The sequence below is a fragment of the Harpia harpyja genome, chromosome 1 (assembly GCF_026419915.1).
Source record: "Harpia harpyja isolate bHarHar1 chromosome 1, bHarHar1 primary haplotype, whole genome shotgun sequence".
Taxonomy (NCBI): Eukaryota; Metazoa; Chordata; class Aves; order Accipitriformes; family Accipitridae; genus Harpia; species Harpia harpyja.
The window spans coordinates 8,231,262-8,250,072 of NC_068940.1; the positions used below are offsets into that span (position 1 = coordinate 8,231,262).

The window sequence follows — 18,811 nt, forward strand, 5'->3', positions numbered from 1 at the left end:
GATAATTGTTCATAGATATGAGGAAATCAATGTGTTCAATCAGTTCAGAAATTATAAACACCATGATAAAAAAAATTATAAACACCATGCTATATTTGCTGTTAAGAAGATGAAAATAAGCAGTAAGTATGGCTTGTGCTTTTTGTTGTTTGGGGAGGTGGGAGTTGGATAGTGAGGACATGGACAATTTTATACGGAGTTTAGGGATAAAACTGCTGATGCTACTTTTGTTCTCCGTTGTCATTAGGGGATGTGTATATATGTATACAAACACTGCTGGGATTTTCTTCTTTTTTTTCCTTCTATTTTAGCCACAAAACTGTGGAAGTTTAAAATACAGTAACAAACCTCCTCTTACTCAACTATTTAAGTTTAATATCCATGAAAAAGAAGAGGTTTGCCAATTACGTTTTTCATCCATGCTGAAGGATAACTGTGCTTTCTGTAAGTCATAACAGTGAAGCCTGCTGCAGAGTGACAAGACCTGGCTTTTCCTTCAGTGTTATTTGATATGTGTTTCAGTTTGACATTATGTAAATACTCTGCTATTAGGGAGGAAAATGACATAAAATTGCATCCTTTCTCAATGAGGTTTTAAGTTCTTTCAGTAGCTTCTCTCCTTTTTGAAGCTGTAATAAAGATCATAATTAGAATCCCAGTTGCTTAAGTGGGAAATTAGCATGTTCTTAAATGCTGAGCTGAGTCAGGTTCCCAGCAAGACCCCCTCTGGGTATCTGTCCTGCCCCAAAGTGCTTTCCCTAATACCAATTTGCGTTCTAGACGTGTTAAAGAAAATCATATTCATTGCCACCTAGCAGTTAATCAAAGCCTTCAGATAGGCTTGAAGTAATTTGCAGCCTGACTGCCAAAACCACCTGCATCCATTCATTTCCTACAGCTGTACCCAGGGATGCTCTAAAACTTACCAGAGAGTGTCAGTCCATCACCCAGTACCAGGACTGAGACAAATTCACTCCATGCATGTCCTTTGTTCTTACGAATTTGTCACAAATACTACTTAACCCCACCCCGGACCTCCTTGCTTACTGTCTTCTAGGCTGTGGCCAAGGGAACAAAAATCTAATGGCTTTTACCTGATATTTTCTGTGTCAAAAGTATCTTTCCCTAAAGGTTTTGTTTTTTTAGAACTGGGTACTAACATAGATACCTTATCTATTAATATATATTTTACCATGTAAATAAGATTCTAGCAGATTGGAATAAATTAAAACCTTAATGGGGCTAAAATAAACCTCATTTGTAAATTAATTAAAAACAAGAAACAAAGAACACTAATACTTGAAAATATCTACATTTTCATGGTGCAAAATACAGATTTAATTTCCAAATAAGTGAATGGTAAACTGTTACTGTATGATGTGCAAGAAAATACTTGGAACATATGAAATAGTAGTAACAGATTTTATAGTCAAGATGTTCCCTTTCTGGTTTTCCAAATTGTCAGAGAAGGTACCAAAGGGTAAAGCAAATAAAATACTGTCTTCACAATTGACATAGGTAGGGATATGATGTTGGTGGGAGATGGATTCAGATCTCTCTCTCTTTTTTTTTTTTTTTTTCTTTTTTTAAACGGTGAATTTTTATGTTCTGATGTCTCTCCTGCAAGTTCTGCCTAACGTGTTTCTGATATGCTCTTCTTTCCACAGGCCAAGGCTGCAAGCACAAAGGAAGTTTGCTCAGTCCCAGCCAAACAGTCCCAGCACAACTCCAATAAAGATAGTGGAGCCGTTGTTACCCCCTCCCGCCACTCAGATTTCTGACCTCTCCAAAAGGAAGCCCAAGACAGAAGATTTTCTCACTTTCCTCTGTCTTCGAGGTAGGAGTCTCGCAGCAGCCTAGGGGGACATTCATTCAAAGAACGAGCTGTAGCACCGCACACCGACTAGCAACTAGGCAAATGTACTAGTGCTACACCTGAATATATTGTGTGCATTTCAACTCTCAGCAATTTGACTGTATCTGCAGCAGGAGCATTTGAGTTCATGGTTGTAAAGACCATAAAATGAGGCCAGTAATAGTGCAAAAGGAAATTTCTTTCATGTTTAGAGCTCTGTTATCCTGAATGGGTTTTTGTCTAGCTCTCCTAAGTCCTCCCCAGCCTTCTTTGTTTTGTCTGTCTATAAACTGAAGAAGTGCTTAACTTGCCTGAGTACTTGTTCCTGCAAGAGGAGAAATCTGGTTGGAAATTCCCCTTCTTTACCTGTTCACTGTCCTTTATCATTCACTCTGAGTGAGGCTTTTCATCTGACAGTGGGTGGAGGGGATGCCATTCTTAGCTGCCCCAAGAGCTGGATTGTTCCCATGGTGATAACTAAAGCAGGTATGCTCCTCCACGCTGCAACTCAAATGCAGATGAGGCATCTGAAGGTGTGCAGCAAGATACTTGAATTATCTCACAGTAACAGGTGCCTGAGCCTGGCTGGAGCTGTGTGGTGTGTGTCTGGGATCACTGGTGTGTGTCTGCAAGACTTCATGTCAGACTTGGGGACCTTAGCGTGAGGTACATCTCACTGTCCCGAGTAAGCTAAAGAAGGAGACCTTACCGGAGTGGTCATTTTTCTTGGGACTTTCCATGGCTCTGTGTCCCAAGTCATGTACTGAAGATAGCATCTTTCAGTTTAATCTCCCAGTTTTTGTATTGGCTTTTGTGGTATGTTTCTCTTTTGGCAGGTGCCCCCCCCACCCCGTCCCCTCAGCGAGTCACTGCTCCATCCTTGGATGTGCTGGAACGATGCCTCTTGCTGTTGTTTTGTCCCATTACCTGCTGAAAGGGTGTGCATTTGTTACAGATAGGGCTTGTCTGCGAAAGTCTTACCTAGTGGATTGAATCCTTCAAAGCTTGTGTTTGAGTTCCCCTTTCCAGTTCTAAGGGCTCTGTTGCATCTGCGAGCAGCACTGGTCAACACCACCCGTAGATTCCTGCTGAGTTTTTCTCACCTTAATGCAGCATGGTTTGATTTCTTTTTTCTTCTCTTCTATGAGATTTTAGGCTAGTGGTAGCTTTAGACTGGTTGCTAATATATCTGTCTTGACTCTGGTCCAATATGGAGCCTCCATCCTGTTGGGACTTCTGGTAAAGTGGGTGGGCGGAGGGGACGGAGGGGGCTGGTTTGCTAGCTTTTGTGTTTGTTTAAAGGATTGCGAGGAGCAGAATCTAATGGAGTTTAAAGTGGCATCACAGTCCTCTGAAATTTAATCTGTGGAAATGTATTTCTAATTTAGTCTGCTGTGAGGTTGATCAGTCTGTTGGCAGCATGTCACTGCTGTGATCTGGGCCAACTGCCACAGTTGTTGGTGGGAAAATTCAGATGGTGGGGGTGTGTGTGTGTATGTGTGTGAGCACACATGGCTGCATTCACACACTTGTTTCCACTGCTTGCTAACTAAGCATGTGTTATTTATAGATTTGAAGGCACTTGCACTTAAAGAAAGGCAACCTGTGTGGGGATGTGACTTATCTCCATTTTTATTTCTTACTGTCTCTTAGCATTCTGCTTTAACAATGCAAATGGGAAGCATGGGTACTTTTGTCCTATTCCAGTGCTTCATTCAGAAGGTTTTGTGGTTTTTTTTTATTTTTTATTTTTTTATTTTAATCAGTGGCTGTTCAGCTCTTGCACCTGTAATTTTCTTCTTTGTTATTCATCTGTAGAATAATTGATGTTTTGTACTGTCAATTAAGAACTTGCAATTCATTCCTAATTTCTTCAGTATGCAGGAATACTCATATATTTCGCACAACACGTGCGTTCAGACGGCAAGATCCCAATTACAATTATATTAAAAACCACGAGGGAAAATCTGCTCTGAGTGCCACACATGGCATGTTCTTGGTGTGCTTAAACAGGCTGAAGAAAAGCAGAAAGAGGAAGCTGTCAGCTCTCTGTTTCAGCACCTCCACAAGCTTATTGCTCCATCACCACTGTATAAAGCCTGAAAAGAGCCAGTAAAAACAGGGAGGGAAATCTTCTTGGACACCTGCTACCTGGATGTGTTTCTGTGGAGGAGCAGGAGGGTAGCTGTGGCTTGAAGGGAGAGGGAGTGGGGTTGTTGAGATTGCTATTAGCATGGTTCTGGCTTTGGTGTCTGCACTGCTGTGTCCTTTAGGAGGCTGTGGCTGCCTCAGATTGTGCCCGTTTGGTCCCTTGGGTGGTTTAGTTCCAGGTGGTGGTGTCTCTTGATGTGCTCGTTGGAAAAAAGGAGGTGGAAGCTGGTTCTTAATATGCTTGCAGGGAGTTCATGTAGCAGCCCGCTGGTACATCCAGCTCCAGAAAGGTGACACAAGTGGCTGTCCAGGGCACTGGCAGGCTTAGTTTGGTGCTGCTCTTCTGGTGGTACCCAGTGAACCTGGAGAGGGAAGAGCCAGCAGCTTACTTAAACCCTGCATAGGGAAGACTTGTGATTTTTTTGGAAAGCGTTTATTTTGGTTTTGAACCTCTGTGCTATTATTTATTGAAGTGTTGAGGGATTAAAAATTGCTTGCATGGTGGGACGTGTGGATGTTCTGACTTCTGTCCAGATATGTCTGTCCAGCCCTGTCTGTTTGCACTTTCAGGATGAAATGCGACATAGAATTACATGGAAATAAAAGCACACTCGCAGGGTTGTAAGTTCAGCACTTTGAAAACTATTTAGTAGTAAGTGTAGTGATGATAAGATCCAGGACAGTAAAATCCCCATATTTGTGTAATTTTTAAAATTTTTTTAAATTGGGACTCTCTTAGGTCCTAGTCCTTCAAAATGCTTTGATGATATAGTCCCTGCATTCATGATCAAAGCTTTTCTTTGGCAAGGGACTCTTCTCCAGGACTGGTTCGAAAACAGCTTTTAAACAGAGAAATTTAAAAATCCCATCACCACTGCAAGTTCACCCTTCAGTACTCTGAAGGGTTTATTTTAAGTGGCAGCAGCTGAACTCTGTGAGTGATGGAGCAGTACTATCATGGACGATGTGGAAGAAAGGCTCTTGATGTGCATAGGGTCCCATACTTAGGAAAAAGAAGTCCCATTTGCCTGGCCTTCTGCTACCTGTCAGAAAACCTAATGATTCAAATCACTTTTATTTACCTTTTTTTGTAGCATCCGGTAATTTCAAAGGGAGATAATTTAACCAAGATGAACTGCCTGGTTTCATTATCCGGAATACTAGGGGCTTTAGACATAGTTTTAATTAGTTTTTTTTTTGAACTCTTAATTTGATAATACAATGTACTAATTACTTCTTAAAAGGTAAGCGGAACAGAATGAAAAAGCTGTAACAGTTGATGAATATCTGAGCACCCTGGAATACATCTAGCTGACCAGACTTGGCAAGGCTCCCCTGCTTTCTATTATTTTAGATTCTTTTTTTTAAAATTTATTTAGTTATTTATTTTTTAAATTGTGATCTAGAATTTCCCAACACAAGAAGGAAGGGAATAGCGTAGATATCTCTGAAGTGTTTGTCTGCAGTGTTCTTATCTTTAAATAGCTTCTTTGAAGGAGCCTGTATGCCCTTTGCCAGAGGCATAATTAGTATCTTTCAGCAGCACGCATAGATACGAGTGTGCCATCTCCTTGCGGTTGTACAACGGCTTTCACTTTTACTGTATTTTCTGCCTCTGATCAAATTTTTCTTAATAGCTTCTGTTACAGTGCATTTAAGTTACCTTTACTCTCTGTAATTATTTACAGGTTAAAAATATTGCGAGTGGAATAATATAGGGCTAAAGGGGGAAGGAGAAACAACTCCCTGTGAGCAATAGATCTTTGGCAAAAGGTGATAACAGGAAGGCTATGATTAGCAGCCTACATTTTAAGAAGTTTTCCCATGATCAATTTTCTAATTAAGCCGGGCCTCTGGGAGTTATGTGCTAGAGAATTTCAGGGATTCCTAAATAAAGATGGTTTAATTGAGATCTCACAAATTTCATTTTTAGGCTCTTCTAACTACTGTTCTGCAAAACGCGTGACTGTTCATTTTCCTTGAGTACTGCAATGACTTAACAGTCTGATTTATTACAGTTGAGCAAAACCAAAATAGAAAATGTCACTATAGCACATTTGGCCAAACGTCAGTAACTTCTAAATTGCAGTGCCTCAGTCCTCTAACAGTTTGCTCCTAAACAGGCTTTTTATTTTTTTAAACACCTTGTTTGGGTGGTAGGCTCAGGGGCCTTTGATCCCAGTCTTCCCTCTTGAGTCTTAATAGGAGGGGTTGCCTGTGCCAGTAGAAACATGCAGAAGTTTCCCATTACAGCAGGAGAGCCCCCAAAATCAAAAACTTGGGAGCTCTTAATTTTGGGCATGTAAGAAAACAACTGTTAATTTGCTTAGCTTTTAACAAGCAGAAGGTACACTTGCCTAGTACTTCAGTATCAATATGTACGCTGGACTTTGAGAGCTGGTGACTGCATCAGTCACATTCTTGAAGCACCAGCCTTCCCAGGGAGCACGTTGCTGCCGTGGAGACATGCTCACCAGATCAGAGTAAGCACGTAATAGCACAACAACTTGATTAGGCTGGAAGCAAAGCAATGAAATGCTGACACTGTCCAAAAATGTGAGCTGCTTTGCAGTCTGGGTTAATTTTTATAATTCCAAAATAATATTAAAACATGCAGACGTACAGTAATTTGTTTAAACTACTGGAAGAAGACTTTTTGTCAATTTTGTTGTTAAATCATTTGGTATTTGAGACTAAGAGTTTAGGATGGATTGAAAACACAAGAATAAACCTCGGGGTGTTGAATCTTAGTTGCACAAACCGCTTAATAAAAATACGTTTGCATTTAGTAACTGTAATCTCACAATTTCAAAGTCCTTTTTTAAAGTTAGGAGTAACATTGAAGTGTAAAATATGAGATTTCTCATATGTGCAGCCTTTTAGTCCACCTGTGGAATATGCTGCTCTGGGCTGGTAATGCACTCTCATGGTGTTTTAGGACAAGAGTAGTTTAATTAGCGTTGGCAGGGAGAGGTGAATATGCCGGCTCACAGTGAGCAGCACATGTATGAAGTACACAGAGAGAGCCTGGTGACCAACTCCATGGCATTATTCCTTCCCAGGGGATGGGAGTACTGCTGGAGGGCTATCCTCCAGGCACGCAGTGGAGGATGTGTCTTCACATCAGTGTGTGCCTACTGGGAGATTTAAGAGGTGGGAAGAGCTGCTGAGTGCAAGATAGAGTAGGCTGTGTGTCATACTACAGCTGAATCAAAGTTTTTTCCTTGCTCTTCCTGTTTTGAGGCCCCTTTCTGATGTTAATGATTCCAATATCTACCTCTGCAAAAAGCCACAGGATGAAGTTAACTCGTTGAAATGGGACACTAATATTGCGGTTCAGCCTTTGTATTTGCCACAGACTCACTCCGAGTCCCTCGGTGAACTGCTTAGTTTTTCTGTAAAATGAGAATAAATGTTTAACTCTGTATGCAGGTATTGGCGTAGCTGGACATTGACCATGGATGAGCTACTGGCATAAAATCCAAGTGCTGTGGTGGCAGCAGCAGCGCTTCAAAACCTTGCTGCCCACAGTTTTCGGTGCCCAGGTGGGCAACGTAAAGTATTTTGGCAAAGGCAATTCCTGCCTTTCCTCCCAGCCAGAAACCTGCAAGCCTGCTTCTGTAACCTACCATAGGTTCAGTGCTCCCCAAAAGACTTATTTTGTGCTAGGGATGTGGCTCAGGATCTCTTGGGTATGAAACACAGGCTGGTAGCCTTTTGGGAATGGCAGTGGGGTGGTTTGGGAGTTGCAGACTTGTCTTGTTCTTGGTGGAGGGGAACATAAAGTCAGGGGTTGAAGTGTATGTGGGAAGGGTTGGTTTTGAGGTTCACTGCCAAATCTAGCCAGGTTAGCGGAGGTAAATTGCTTTGAGCTTGTCAAATATGGATTGTAGATGTGCGAAGCACTCGTTTCTTTTAAATATTTGGTAGTCTGTTACTCTGGTGTGTGTTTTGTTAACTTTGGAAAGTGAACCTTTTTTCCTGCAGATTCACGCATTTCCCTACCCTTACTCCATTTCCCTAGAAAAGGAACAATTTTCTTTGGCTTTTTAGTTCTAGCTCTACTGCTTTGAAGAATGGACTGAGAAGAAAATGGGGTTTATGTCACCACACTAGCTGATAAGTTAGCCATAACACTAACCATCTTGTGATTTGTACAACGGCAGAGGAAGGGAGAGTTTGAGCATGGGTGTGTTTATGAGCTCTGTTTTATTTCTGTACTTGGGATGGCCTTTTCCTCCCTCTCGCTCAGGCACTGGGGAGCTCCCTCTGGGACTGTTCCTGCAGGTGGAGTCAGACAAGTGAGATACAATTGCTCTTTCCTATAGAGTTTATGCAGTTCGTTCTCTTTTAGCCTTGCTCCGTAAAATGACCATAAAGTGCGGGCTTAAATTACATTTATTCGCACTTCAGGGGCTTGGCGCTGTCCTGCCAAACGTAATAAGTAGGACATATAATAAATGAGAAGCAGGCTCTAAATTTTAAGCATTGAGATGCGGGAGCATTTGGGAGGCAAGGTTTTTTCACCTGCGTATAGCCCCAAAATGGGGCTGTGTGTCAGAGGAGAAGCCAAACCTCTGGACACAGCTCATTGTAGGGCTTGGCATGCCGTGTGTTTATCAGGACAGACTTAAGTCCCGCATACCTTGACCTGCCTTGTGCTTAAATCATTCTGATGTCTTAAATTGTTTTAAGATTTGTCCAAAACACATCTGGGTTATGTTTAATTGTTAGGAGGAAAGAAAAGAGAGGAGCTAAAGGGGGAGTTGGTGTAAATAATTCATGGAGAAGAATCCTCCAATTTTGCAGAAACCACAGCCCAAATTACAGAGAAGGCTCTTGGATTGAGATGATTTTTGTTGTGGTTGTAACATACCAGGGTTTGAATCCTGTCCAGATGAAAACATTTGGTTTGTACTTCAGTAAATATTGCAGAAACACTGCCAGCTAATTCTGAAGAGTAATGAAATAGTGCTTTTGGCAAAGCGCATGCACTTTCCATACTTCTGATTCCACTCTTCAGATCCAAATTCAGAGTTTTTTTAGTATGTTTAGCTAGTCCAAGACAAAAGTTAATGTAATTTAATGAGAAACAAAACATACCGTAATTTAGGAGGGAAAATTACACATTTGTCAAATAAAAAAAATTTAATAACCTCATTAGTCAAATAAAATGGCTGAAAAGGAGTATCGTTTATTCTATTAATCAGGCACTTGCTGCTGAGGTCAACGCATTTGTATGCAGGGGTTGCATAAGCATCAATTCTGCCTACTCGTAGTAGCAAGCCTGAATTTTGCACAGGCAAAGGGTAACATCTTTCCGAGAAAACTGCTAAAAGCAGCACCGTGACTTAAAAAAACATATTTAACTTTGTACTTATTGTTGTATAAGCATCAGGTTGTTATAACAGAGGACATAAAATATATTTGTCATCCTTTCATATGCATTAGGCAACACTTTGTGTATAGTTGTGGTAATTGTTTTTCCTATATAGTTAGGTTTTCCTTTGTGTTGCTCTCACAATAGGAGAGAAGACAAAAATACTCAAGAGAGAATTTCAATAATGAAACTGCAGATACTGACAGAAAAAGTTGCCAAACATACTTCAAACCTCATTTTTTTAAAGAGCTGAGTATCCTCCCTTTTTGTAATAATTCATAGCTCATTGTAACCGTGATGAGTGAATTTAAAAAAGACAACTCACCGTTAATGATTTTCTCAAAATTTGCCACGCACAGTGGTATCTGATCACAGGAGCAGTAACTCCTGCTCTGATGCTGGTGAGGAGAGGGTACCTGGGGTTCTGTTAGCTGTCTGAGCTTTCTGCGTGGCTTGCAATCCCTTAGTCAGCCACGGCAATTTGTTAGGCTTTCAAAATCGCACGACGAGGGCCAGCTTTGGCAACTTGGCCTTCCTGCAGTGATTTGGAGGAGCAAGAGAGGGTTGGGAAGTTCTCTCCAGGTTGCTGCCTGGCCTTGGCCATAGCTTTTCTACTCTCGACTGAGTTAACAGCAACTCGTTAAGCGGGAAAAGGTGAGTGGCACATGTCCAGACCAGGGCTGCAGGTCGACAGCACTATCAGACAGATACTCCTGTTAAAGCTGCTCAATACAAAGTGTCCTTCCGGCTTTACTGTATTTGTTACTATTTAATGTCAGTAATTCTTTCAGTATCTTCCTTCTCCCCTTGCTCCTGCTGCCTCTGTCCATCTGCTAACTTATCCCTCGCTGCTCGCCTCTTTCTCCAGCCCCAGCACATCTGAGCCCCTGCCGCCTTCTGCTCTGCTGCTGCTGCACGCCCTTTCTTTCAGGTTGCTTACTTTGCCATGGCTTCTCCTTCCTTCCCAACGTGTTGCGATTGCCTTGTCCAGTTCTTTGGTGATGGCACATGCTTTTATGCAAATATTGATGCAAAACAAATCAACTGCCTTGGGGGTGGGGAGTGTTTAGGCAGTGTGTGCGCAGACATCATCAGGACAGAATGCAAAACGTGCAGCTCCTACATGAGATTGGACACGTACTGTGTTTCATGTTTTGTTTAATAACATAAAGTGATATATTAAGCTACGCATTCAATAAGAAAAAGCGTGCATAGAAATTTTCCAAATCTTTACTTGAGAGCTTGTAACATTACATTACAGTTACAGCATTTATTAATGGACTTTAATTTCCTTAGTCTGGGATTTTAATCTGAATCAGTTCCCTGATCTGATTCACCACATGGCCCCACAAAAAAAATTACACCGCCACAGTTGAGGTGGTGGCACAGGAATAAGAACAAGAAGCCAGATGGAGGTAGAGGCTCTGTAGACCATTTTTGACGCCAAGAAAAATGTCCATGCAGCCACAGACAGTCTAGATGGTTCCTTGTATGAAATGTCTTCTAAATAAGTGGTGGGCAGTCAAATTTTATTTTCTAGATTACCATCAGATTTGCTGAGTGAGCGGGTTTTTCAGGCACCTGCTGATCGGTTGTGCAGCAGAGTGGGTTTCTCAACGTCAAGGGCTGCTCACGCGCTTTCCCCAGGCACTGGCGGGCTGCTCCCCTGCTCTCCCCCTTCATCCGCTGCAGTGCCTGTGGTAGCAGCTGCCTGCACAACTTTGGGGCTCCCGGCACAGAAGGAGACTTGTAAAATTCAATACAGCCACAGGCTCTCGTAACTCTCTTGCAGATTTTTCTGCTGTTTTCTTGGGGATCAGAAGCAAGGAAGGGGGGAATTACATACCTAGAGTGCTGAGACCTGGCATGCACCACCTCCCAGGCACAGATGTTGCCCTCTATCTGGAGCATTGCAGCTCTTCTCTTTTGCTGTTGGTTATTAATTAAATTCTGATGTTGCTCTTTAGATTGCTCTGGGTAGGCTTTGAGAATCACGCCTTGGTGCTGGGGAGGGCAAGAGGAAGAGGAGGGATGATTGCTCATCTTTACTCTTGCTGGCTGACTGGCAAAATATGTGCAAGAATGAACTGGCATAGTTGCCCCGTGGGTTTCTGTTGCGGAGTGCGTCCAGGCAAAGACAAAAATGTGCAGAATAGTGTGTTATAAATTAAAAAATCAAGTGAGTGCCTACAGCTGTATGTTCTGTGAACGTGTGTATATGTACGCATCTGGTGAACCTGCAGTTTTCCCTGTTCTTGTGCCATTTTGGAGGGTTTTTATCATGTTGCTGTCATACATCATTTTCATGATAAATATCTGTTATACATGGAGAAACTGGAGAGGAACAACTTTCAATGAAGTCTGTCTGTAGGGAAACCCACAATGTTCTTAAATTGAGATGAAGACAGGCCAGATTTATGAGGAAGGGCAATATATTTTGTTAGACCAACTGATACAGCTGGAAAAAACAAACCAGCTCTTGAGTGCACATTCTTCTCCACATCTCCAATGGTCTTAGACATTCATGGCTACAATAACACTACTTAGTATTGTTTATATAAGTTAGCAGCTTTGGGTAACAAACAGGGTCCCCTGTAGAGGTAGGCTATGGCATCATATACACGTCCCTGTCTGGTCTCGGAGACAATGAGGGGTATTTAGGACAGGAATCTTTATTATAATAAAGAAGGTGAATGATCGCCTAGCTTCCACTCTTAACGGTGCAGCTTCGCTCATATGAGCTTTGTTAGTTCTTCAGTCATGAGAATTCTTGAGTTTTATTTTCCTAAGATCAGATCTGAGGGGTTCTCTTAGCTCTTTGCCTGGTGTAAACCACCAGTGCATGTCATCTGCTCACACTTACGCATGTTCAGTGTTGCCTAATCAACATAATTGTCATTCTTTTAGGTTGAATGAAATTACAGTGTACTTACAGGCTTGTCTTTCCTTCAGTTTGCTCATAAAGGGAATTTGCAGTATCTTGAGCTTGAGCAGCCTGTTTCAGTATTTTAAACTAGTGTTTTCTCAGCCTTTTGGACATGTTTAGCTACACAGACTTAAAGTGAAAGCGGCTTTAACCAGCTCAACCCATAGGTGTGAACAATTTCTCAGTATTTGAAGCTATTCCAGAACTGAAATCTTATTATAAAAGACGATGATAAAAATAGTTCTAACATAAAAAGTAAGCAAGAAAACTCAAAGCTTTTAGATTTCTTTCAGTGTCTTCCATCCATAACAATGCTTAAATAGAACAAAAATGCGTGAGTCCAGCCTTTTTTTTCTATCTTTCTGTTTTGCAAGTCAACTTTAATAAATATATAGGAAAAGCTGGAGGGAGGAGGCGACCCAAACTGAACGCCAGCTTTTCTCCAAGGTCTCATATTGCAGAGCACTTAGATCAGTAAAGTGAGGACTAGCACTGTGTCCTGTGTTATTGGACGTTGCTAGTCTAATTTATCTGGAAATGTACTTCCCAAACAGTCCCAGCTGTCCCAGGAATGCAGTTTAACCATTTTTGTTCATAGTTCTTGATTAGAAAGAATTAAAAAATGTCATTATGACTGAAGATTTATGCACTGAGGTTACAACGATTGAATACCAGGAGTTAGGTGAAGTTTGTATCTGTTCTTGCACTTGGGTTGGACCCTTCCTCCTTTCTAAGCAGAAGGACACAATACTATATTTTATTCTGTGCTTAAAAAAAAAAAAAAAGATTGCTATTGTAATAACAACCTTTGTGTTGCAGATGATAAATTTTTTGCCAGTTGCTGTTGAAAGCAGGTGACAAAAAAGCTCAGGGATTTGGAACTCCAGGGAAGACGAGGCTTAACGAATAGACCCTATATCTGGTCTCCTATTTTAGTGTCTCAGAAGGATAACATTTCTGACTACTTCTCTAATTATAATAGAGAGATTTCAGTCTGTGTTTGAATCTAATTTTGAGGCTTCCTAACAGTAAGTTTCTTTTACTGCCATCATTTGTCAACGCATTAATGCACTGATGGTGCCAGACTTCGGATCCTGATTAGAACTGATGCACAGTACAGACTTGCAGAGCTAATAACTTCTGAATCCATACCGCAGACTTGGGTACCTAGATGGAAGAAAAAAGACAATTTATTTTTCAGGCAGCACTGTCCTGGAGTAACTATTTTGGAGTCTTGTAGTTAGTTGCTGTTGCGACTTAGAGCTGCCCTCCAAGCAGAAGAATTAATGTGCCTCTCAGCACCTCTTACCTACTATGGTTGATTGCTTAGAGTGTGCCAAAAAGTTCTGGGCTTCCCATAAAAATGGGAAGGATTTTGTTTCTGTACGTTGCTACAGCTCCCAGGCCTTGAAATATGTCAGCAGTTTTAATTTGATCATTAGTCTATATAAATATGAAAGTTGTGGCATGCAAAAGGCTTTCCCCCTAGGATAACCATATGTGTCCATACTTTCGTGTCTAGGTTGGATAGATTAATATGTGTGTTATTTCAGGGGGGAAGAGTTGTCATGCCCTAGGTGCTGCTGCAGTGTTTCTCCTAGCTGTCCCAGGGCTACCACTGGTGCACAGCACGGGGTGCTGGTGGGGAGTTTCTCTCTGCTTCTCCCCAAGGCAACCACAGTCACAAAGGGGCTGTTATAGAGACCAAGAGCAAAGGTCTTTACAGGTGGGGGCTAAGCCCCACAGAGCTGCTCGCTCACTCCCCGCCGGTGGGATGGGGGACAGAATTGGAAAGGTAAAAGTGCAAAAACTCATGGATTGAGATAAAGACAGTTTAATAGGTAATGCAAAAGCTGCATGCACAAGCAAAGCAAAAGAATTAATTCGCTACTTCCCATAGGCAGGCAGGTGTTCAGCCATCTCCAGGAAATCAGGGCTTCGTCACGCGTAAGTGTTAGTCTGGAAGACAAATGCTGTAACTCCGAAAGCACCCCTCCTTCCTCCTTCTTCCCCCAGCTTTTGTTGCTGAGCACAATGTCATATGGTGTGGGATATCCCTTTGGCCAGTTTGGGTCAGCTGTCCTGGCTGTGTCCCCTCCCAACTTCTTGTGCAGTCCTGGCCTGCTCGCTGGTGGGACAGCATGAGAAACAGAAAAAAAAAAAAAAAAAAAAAGCCTTGATGCTGTACAAGCACTGCTCAGCTATAGCTAAAATGTCCCTGTGTTATCAACATTGTTTTGGTCACAGATCTAAAACATAGCACCATACAAACTACTATGAAGAAAATTAACTCCATCCCAACCAAAACCAGTACACTTAAAAAAGGATGGTTCATTACAGAAACAGCCTATCCCAGTTTTTGTGCCGTATTTAGGTATACATTCATTAAAATGTAATTTTTGTAGTTAAGAGTATTTTGTACAAACCTGCTGGGAGCAGAAAATACACAACCCAAAAATAAGCTTTAGTTAGTTGTTGGCAATGGCAACACGACCAGCTCAAAACGAAACAAAACACAGAATTACTGTTCTGAAGAGTTTGAAGCCAGAACTGTTTCCTAAGGAAGCCACTACCTTGTGTTGTTGGTCTGTAGCCCAGATATCTGTGTCCCTTGTTTTATTTAGCTACAGGGAAATAATTGGAAGTGATGAGTTCCCATTCTCCACTTCTATTGACTTTCTATTTTTTCCCTTTCTTCACCAAAAAAAATCTTTTTGTGAGTAAGTAGAAGGCTCTTAGGGCACCTGTCCCTCCAGGAGATAGACAGAAGACTCGTTTTGAAGCAGAAACTAATATCGGGCATAAGGGAAGGCGTTCATTAGTTGTCAGCATTTGTACATTTAAAAATACTTATTAGATTGCTACAATCATGTTGTGTCCTGATGCAGTGCAGCGAAACCTATACGCTGTTGCATGACACACGTAAAAGAAATTTCGTGCAAGAGTTACATTTAAATTACAATCCTGTATTGTTGTTAAGCTTGTGAATCCTCACTTCTCTCTCACTGAATTCCAGGTTGTATCTTACCCTCACACAAACAAGGCAGGTTAGGGGGAGCATCGTGGGAAGTAAGCAAGAGATGAGAAGCAACATCCTCAATAGGAGCACACGGAGGATCAGGAGACCTTTGCTCTTTTCTCTCCTTTGCCAGGGACCTGCTAGGCAAATTTGAGCATCTCAAGGTCTCTATTTTTCCCTTTGTTTAAAACCAAAGCAGAATATTGCAAAGCACTGTGAAGTTTAAATACTAATATTTTATTGTAATAATAACCTAAAAATATTACCGGGGTGCAGATTGGTTTGTAAATGCTCTTTTTTTCTTCTGTTTGGAAAAGCTGTAAGCTTCTAGTTTTGTGCGTTAAGACTTCAGTAAGGCACTTAAGCATGCATTTGAAATTAAGCATGTGCATTAGTCCTTTTCTGAATAGACAAAACTATTAATTAGGGCTTGTAGCAAGAATGTTTGATTGTCTAAAGTATGAATAGAATGTGCTTGGGGTGGGGCGAACACTGCTTTTCAAGCACATACGTATCCTGTTGGTAAAAGCTAATAAATAAAAAACCTCCAGTTAGTCGTGCACTAGTGTGACCTTCCATCTCTGAGTCCCCCTCTTCCCTTGCTATGCATAACACTAAAGTAGGTTATGATCAATATGGCTAGTGCAGTAAGTGAATGTAATGATGCTAATGAGCCATTTTTTTATAATGATCAGGTTCTCCAGCCCTGCCCAGCAACATGGTATATTTTGGAAGCTCTCAGGATGATGAGGATGAAGAAGAGGAGGAGGAAGAGACAGAGGACACAAAAACAGCCACAAACAATGCTTCATCATCATGCCAGTCAACCCCCAGGAAAGGAAAAACGCATAAACATGTACCAAATGGGCAAGGTAGGTCCTAAATAGTACTGTTCTCCTGCACTGCCTAGTAAAGAAATTGTATGAGCTGAATGTGCTTAGTCCTTGTCCATCCTTCTGCTTCTGAGTGAAAAAGGATACAGGCCGTAATGGGAAAATGGAGTGAGATGTAGTGTTAGCATCTTCTGCTTTAACCTGTTATTCCTGACAATCTGAACTCTATGTGAGGCAGGAGTTATACAGACACACGTATGTATGTATAGACACATGCAGTCAGTCTCTCTCTGGCTTTTTTGAGACTGATGTTTAATCTAGAATGATTTTATTTTATCAAAGTTAAATATAAGCATTCATAAGTGTTATCAAAATGTGTGACAGGGTAACACTTAATTTCTCACATGCAATATTGATACCACAATTGGAGTAGGTTAAGATACTGCATTCATGTTGGTGATTGAAAGATTTTATCTAAGAAGCTTTTTCAAGTCATTTATTTCTTTGCAAATTAACAAAAGCTTCATTCATTACATAGTATTTCTGTCACGATGTTCTTGTGCCATATCTTGATAAATGGATCCATGTATGTTGCAATATCACCTAGTGTAAAATGGAAGACCTAAAAGCCATGCTGAAAATTTTCTGAGCCCGCTATAATGCTCCATTGCCAAAGTCCTGTGTGATGTGGTTCTCTCGCCAGCAAGAGCTCTTGTATCATAACAACTCTGTGCCCTCTCTGCCTGACATAATTTCAAAATGGAGCCTGTGCGCTCTGTTCCCTTCCTCAGTATTAGATTACCATGAAAATCTTTCCTTCTGGTGACTGCCTGTTCAGCTCTCCTCCTCTTAGAAAGAGGACTGAGAGGAAGGTCTCTCTACAGCACAGTTTTTGAGATGGTTGTGATCTGTGCCTGCTTTTTTTGTTCACGCCACACTGAAGAGATTAGTAGATCCCAGTTACTTCACCATGCTGGTCCTCATCTCTGCTTTTCAAAAGTGAGTTTTCTGTAAAGGACACCCTTTGTGACGTATACCAAAATTATTTTTCATGACTACGTCTGAATCTGGTTTTTATTGCACACTGAAGCTCAAAAACTCTCTTTTTGTGAACGATTTGTGGAGAAATACAAGGGGACGTTATGCCTAATAGCATTTCAGCTGTCAGCTGTGAGCAGGAGCTTTAATGCTGTAAAAGCCATGGATCAAAACTTGGCACTTTGGATTGATTTCTAAATAAACCCCCCAAAATAACAGGCACAAAACTTTACACACAGAAAATGTGATTGCATGTAACAGAACTGCTGCCTTAGTTTTAAATGTGAAATATCATTACAAAAGGAGCTGATCATGTTCCTTGAGAATGTCCCAGATGGCAGCCACTTTGAAATTAGCTCAAAACCAGAGACACCTGAAATCTTAATTGGGGGTAAGTAAAGGCAAACTTAATGAGCCATCTAATGGCTTCATAATCTTTATCAATATAGATCAGAGTGAGCATAAATGAAGCTGCTGCTTTAATAGAGCTGCAAAAGACCTTTATAAAATACATAGGAGACAATGTGAGATGTTTTGACAAAAGTGATGAAACAGGAATTCCCAGAGAAGGCAGCTGCTGCTTCTTCGTCATTGTCATTTCTTTTTTTTTAATTCCTTTTTTTTTTTTTTTTTATTTAATTAAAATTTCCTTACCCAGGGGTATTCCCATTTTTCAGTGTCTGTTATTTTGGTTGACAGCCAATAGTATTTTTGTTTTCTGTGAATAAAGTAGGTTCTGGTTCATGTGTGTCTGTTTTAAATGAGACCACACACAAAGGCAGACCAGGGACGGGTGCAGCAAATGAACTAAATCTAGCGTGAGAGTCTATTTTTAATGAATTAAAGTCTTTTGTTTTTAATATACAATGTGTAGTCAAGCACTTAGGACCTGAAAATGCTAAGTATTTGCTATGACATACAACAAGAAAGGTTCAGAGCTTGATTAATGTCATTAGACAGTGTCAAATGATTGCTTTCCACTAAATGGGGGCCAGAACAACTTTCCTGGGCGAAGTCATTTGTCAATATCCTCTTCTGGTGCCAATATGGGGTGTTATTAGGGTTGCACACCAAACTATTTGTTATAACCTAGCCTGTTGAGCCACCTTTTGGACAGCTAACTCAATCAAAAATGCCTAAGTATGAATAAGAAGCACATGTAACACGTGGCATAGCTTGCTGCACGAATTGAAGTAATTAGCTCAACTGACTTGTTGCCTTCCAACCTTACTGCTTACATAGATGTATTTAAAGCATCAGATTGTTACCTGTGCCTTTTCATCCTCCTTTCTTAGTACTTCCGATGTGCTGCACACATATCCAACTGTTAAAGAGCAAAGTAAAATGGTTGACAGGAGAAGTGTTTGTCCCCCACATTCATGGGAGTGTGGAAAAGGGATATGTAGCAATGTGCAAGTCTTTTCTTCATGCAATATCTTAGTGCAAGCAGTGATAGTCTTGTGGTTAAACTGTTTTCTAAGATATTGCTGTGGTTGCTGCAAGCGAAAATGGTAGAGCTGTGCTCTTAAAAATTGATTTCATGTCACTGCCAAAATTCAGCTGATTAGACAGGGTCTGACATATGTTAAGAGAAGTTAGCAGTAGATGA

General features: G+C 41.1%; 1 protein-coding gene across 4 annotated transcripts in view; it reads left to right on the forward strand.

The window, feature by feature from the left end:
• The window catches only part of JARID2 (jumonji and AT-rich interaction domain containing 2), a 224,580-nt gene that overhangs the window by 156,385 nt on the left and 49,384 nt on the right, over positions 1 to 18,811 (forward strand). For all 4 annotated transcript variants that reach the window (XR_008238649.1, XM_052810575.1, XM_052810494.1 and 1 more), the window contains 2 exons: positions 1,668 to 1,837; positions 16,027 to 16,203. Coding sequence is in view for 3 of the 4 variants with exons in the window: in XM_052810575.1 (XP_052666535.1) it covers positions 1,668 to 1,837; positions 16,027 to 16,203 (347 nt within the window). In the remaining variant the exon portion in view is untranslated. The remainder of the gene's footprint in view (positions 1 to 1,667; positions 1,838 to 16,026; positions 16,204 to 18,811) is intronic.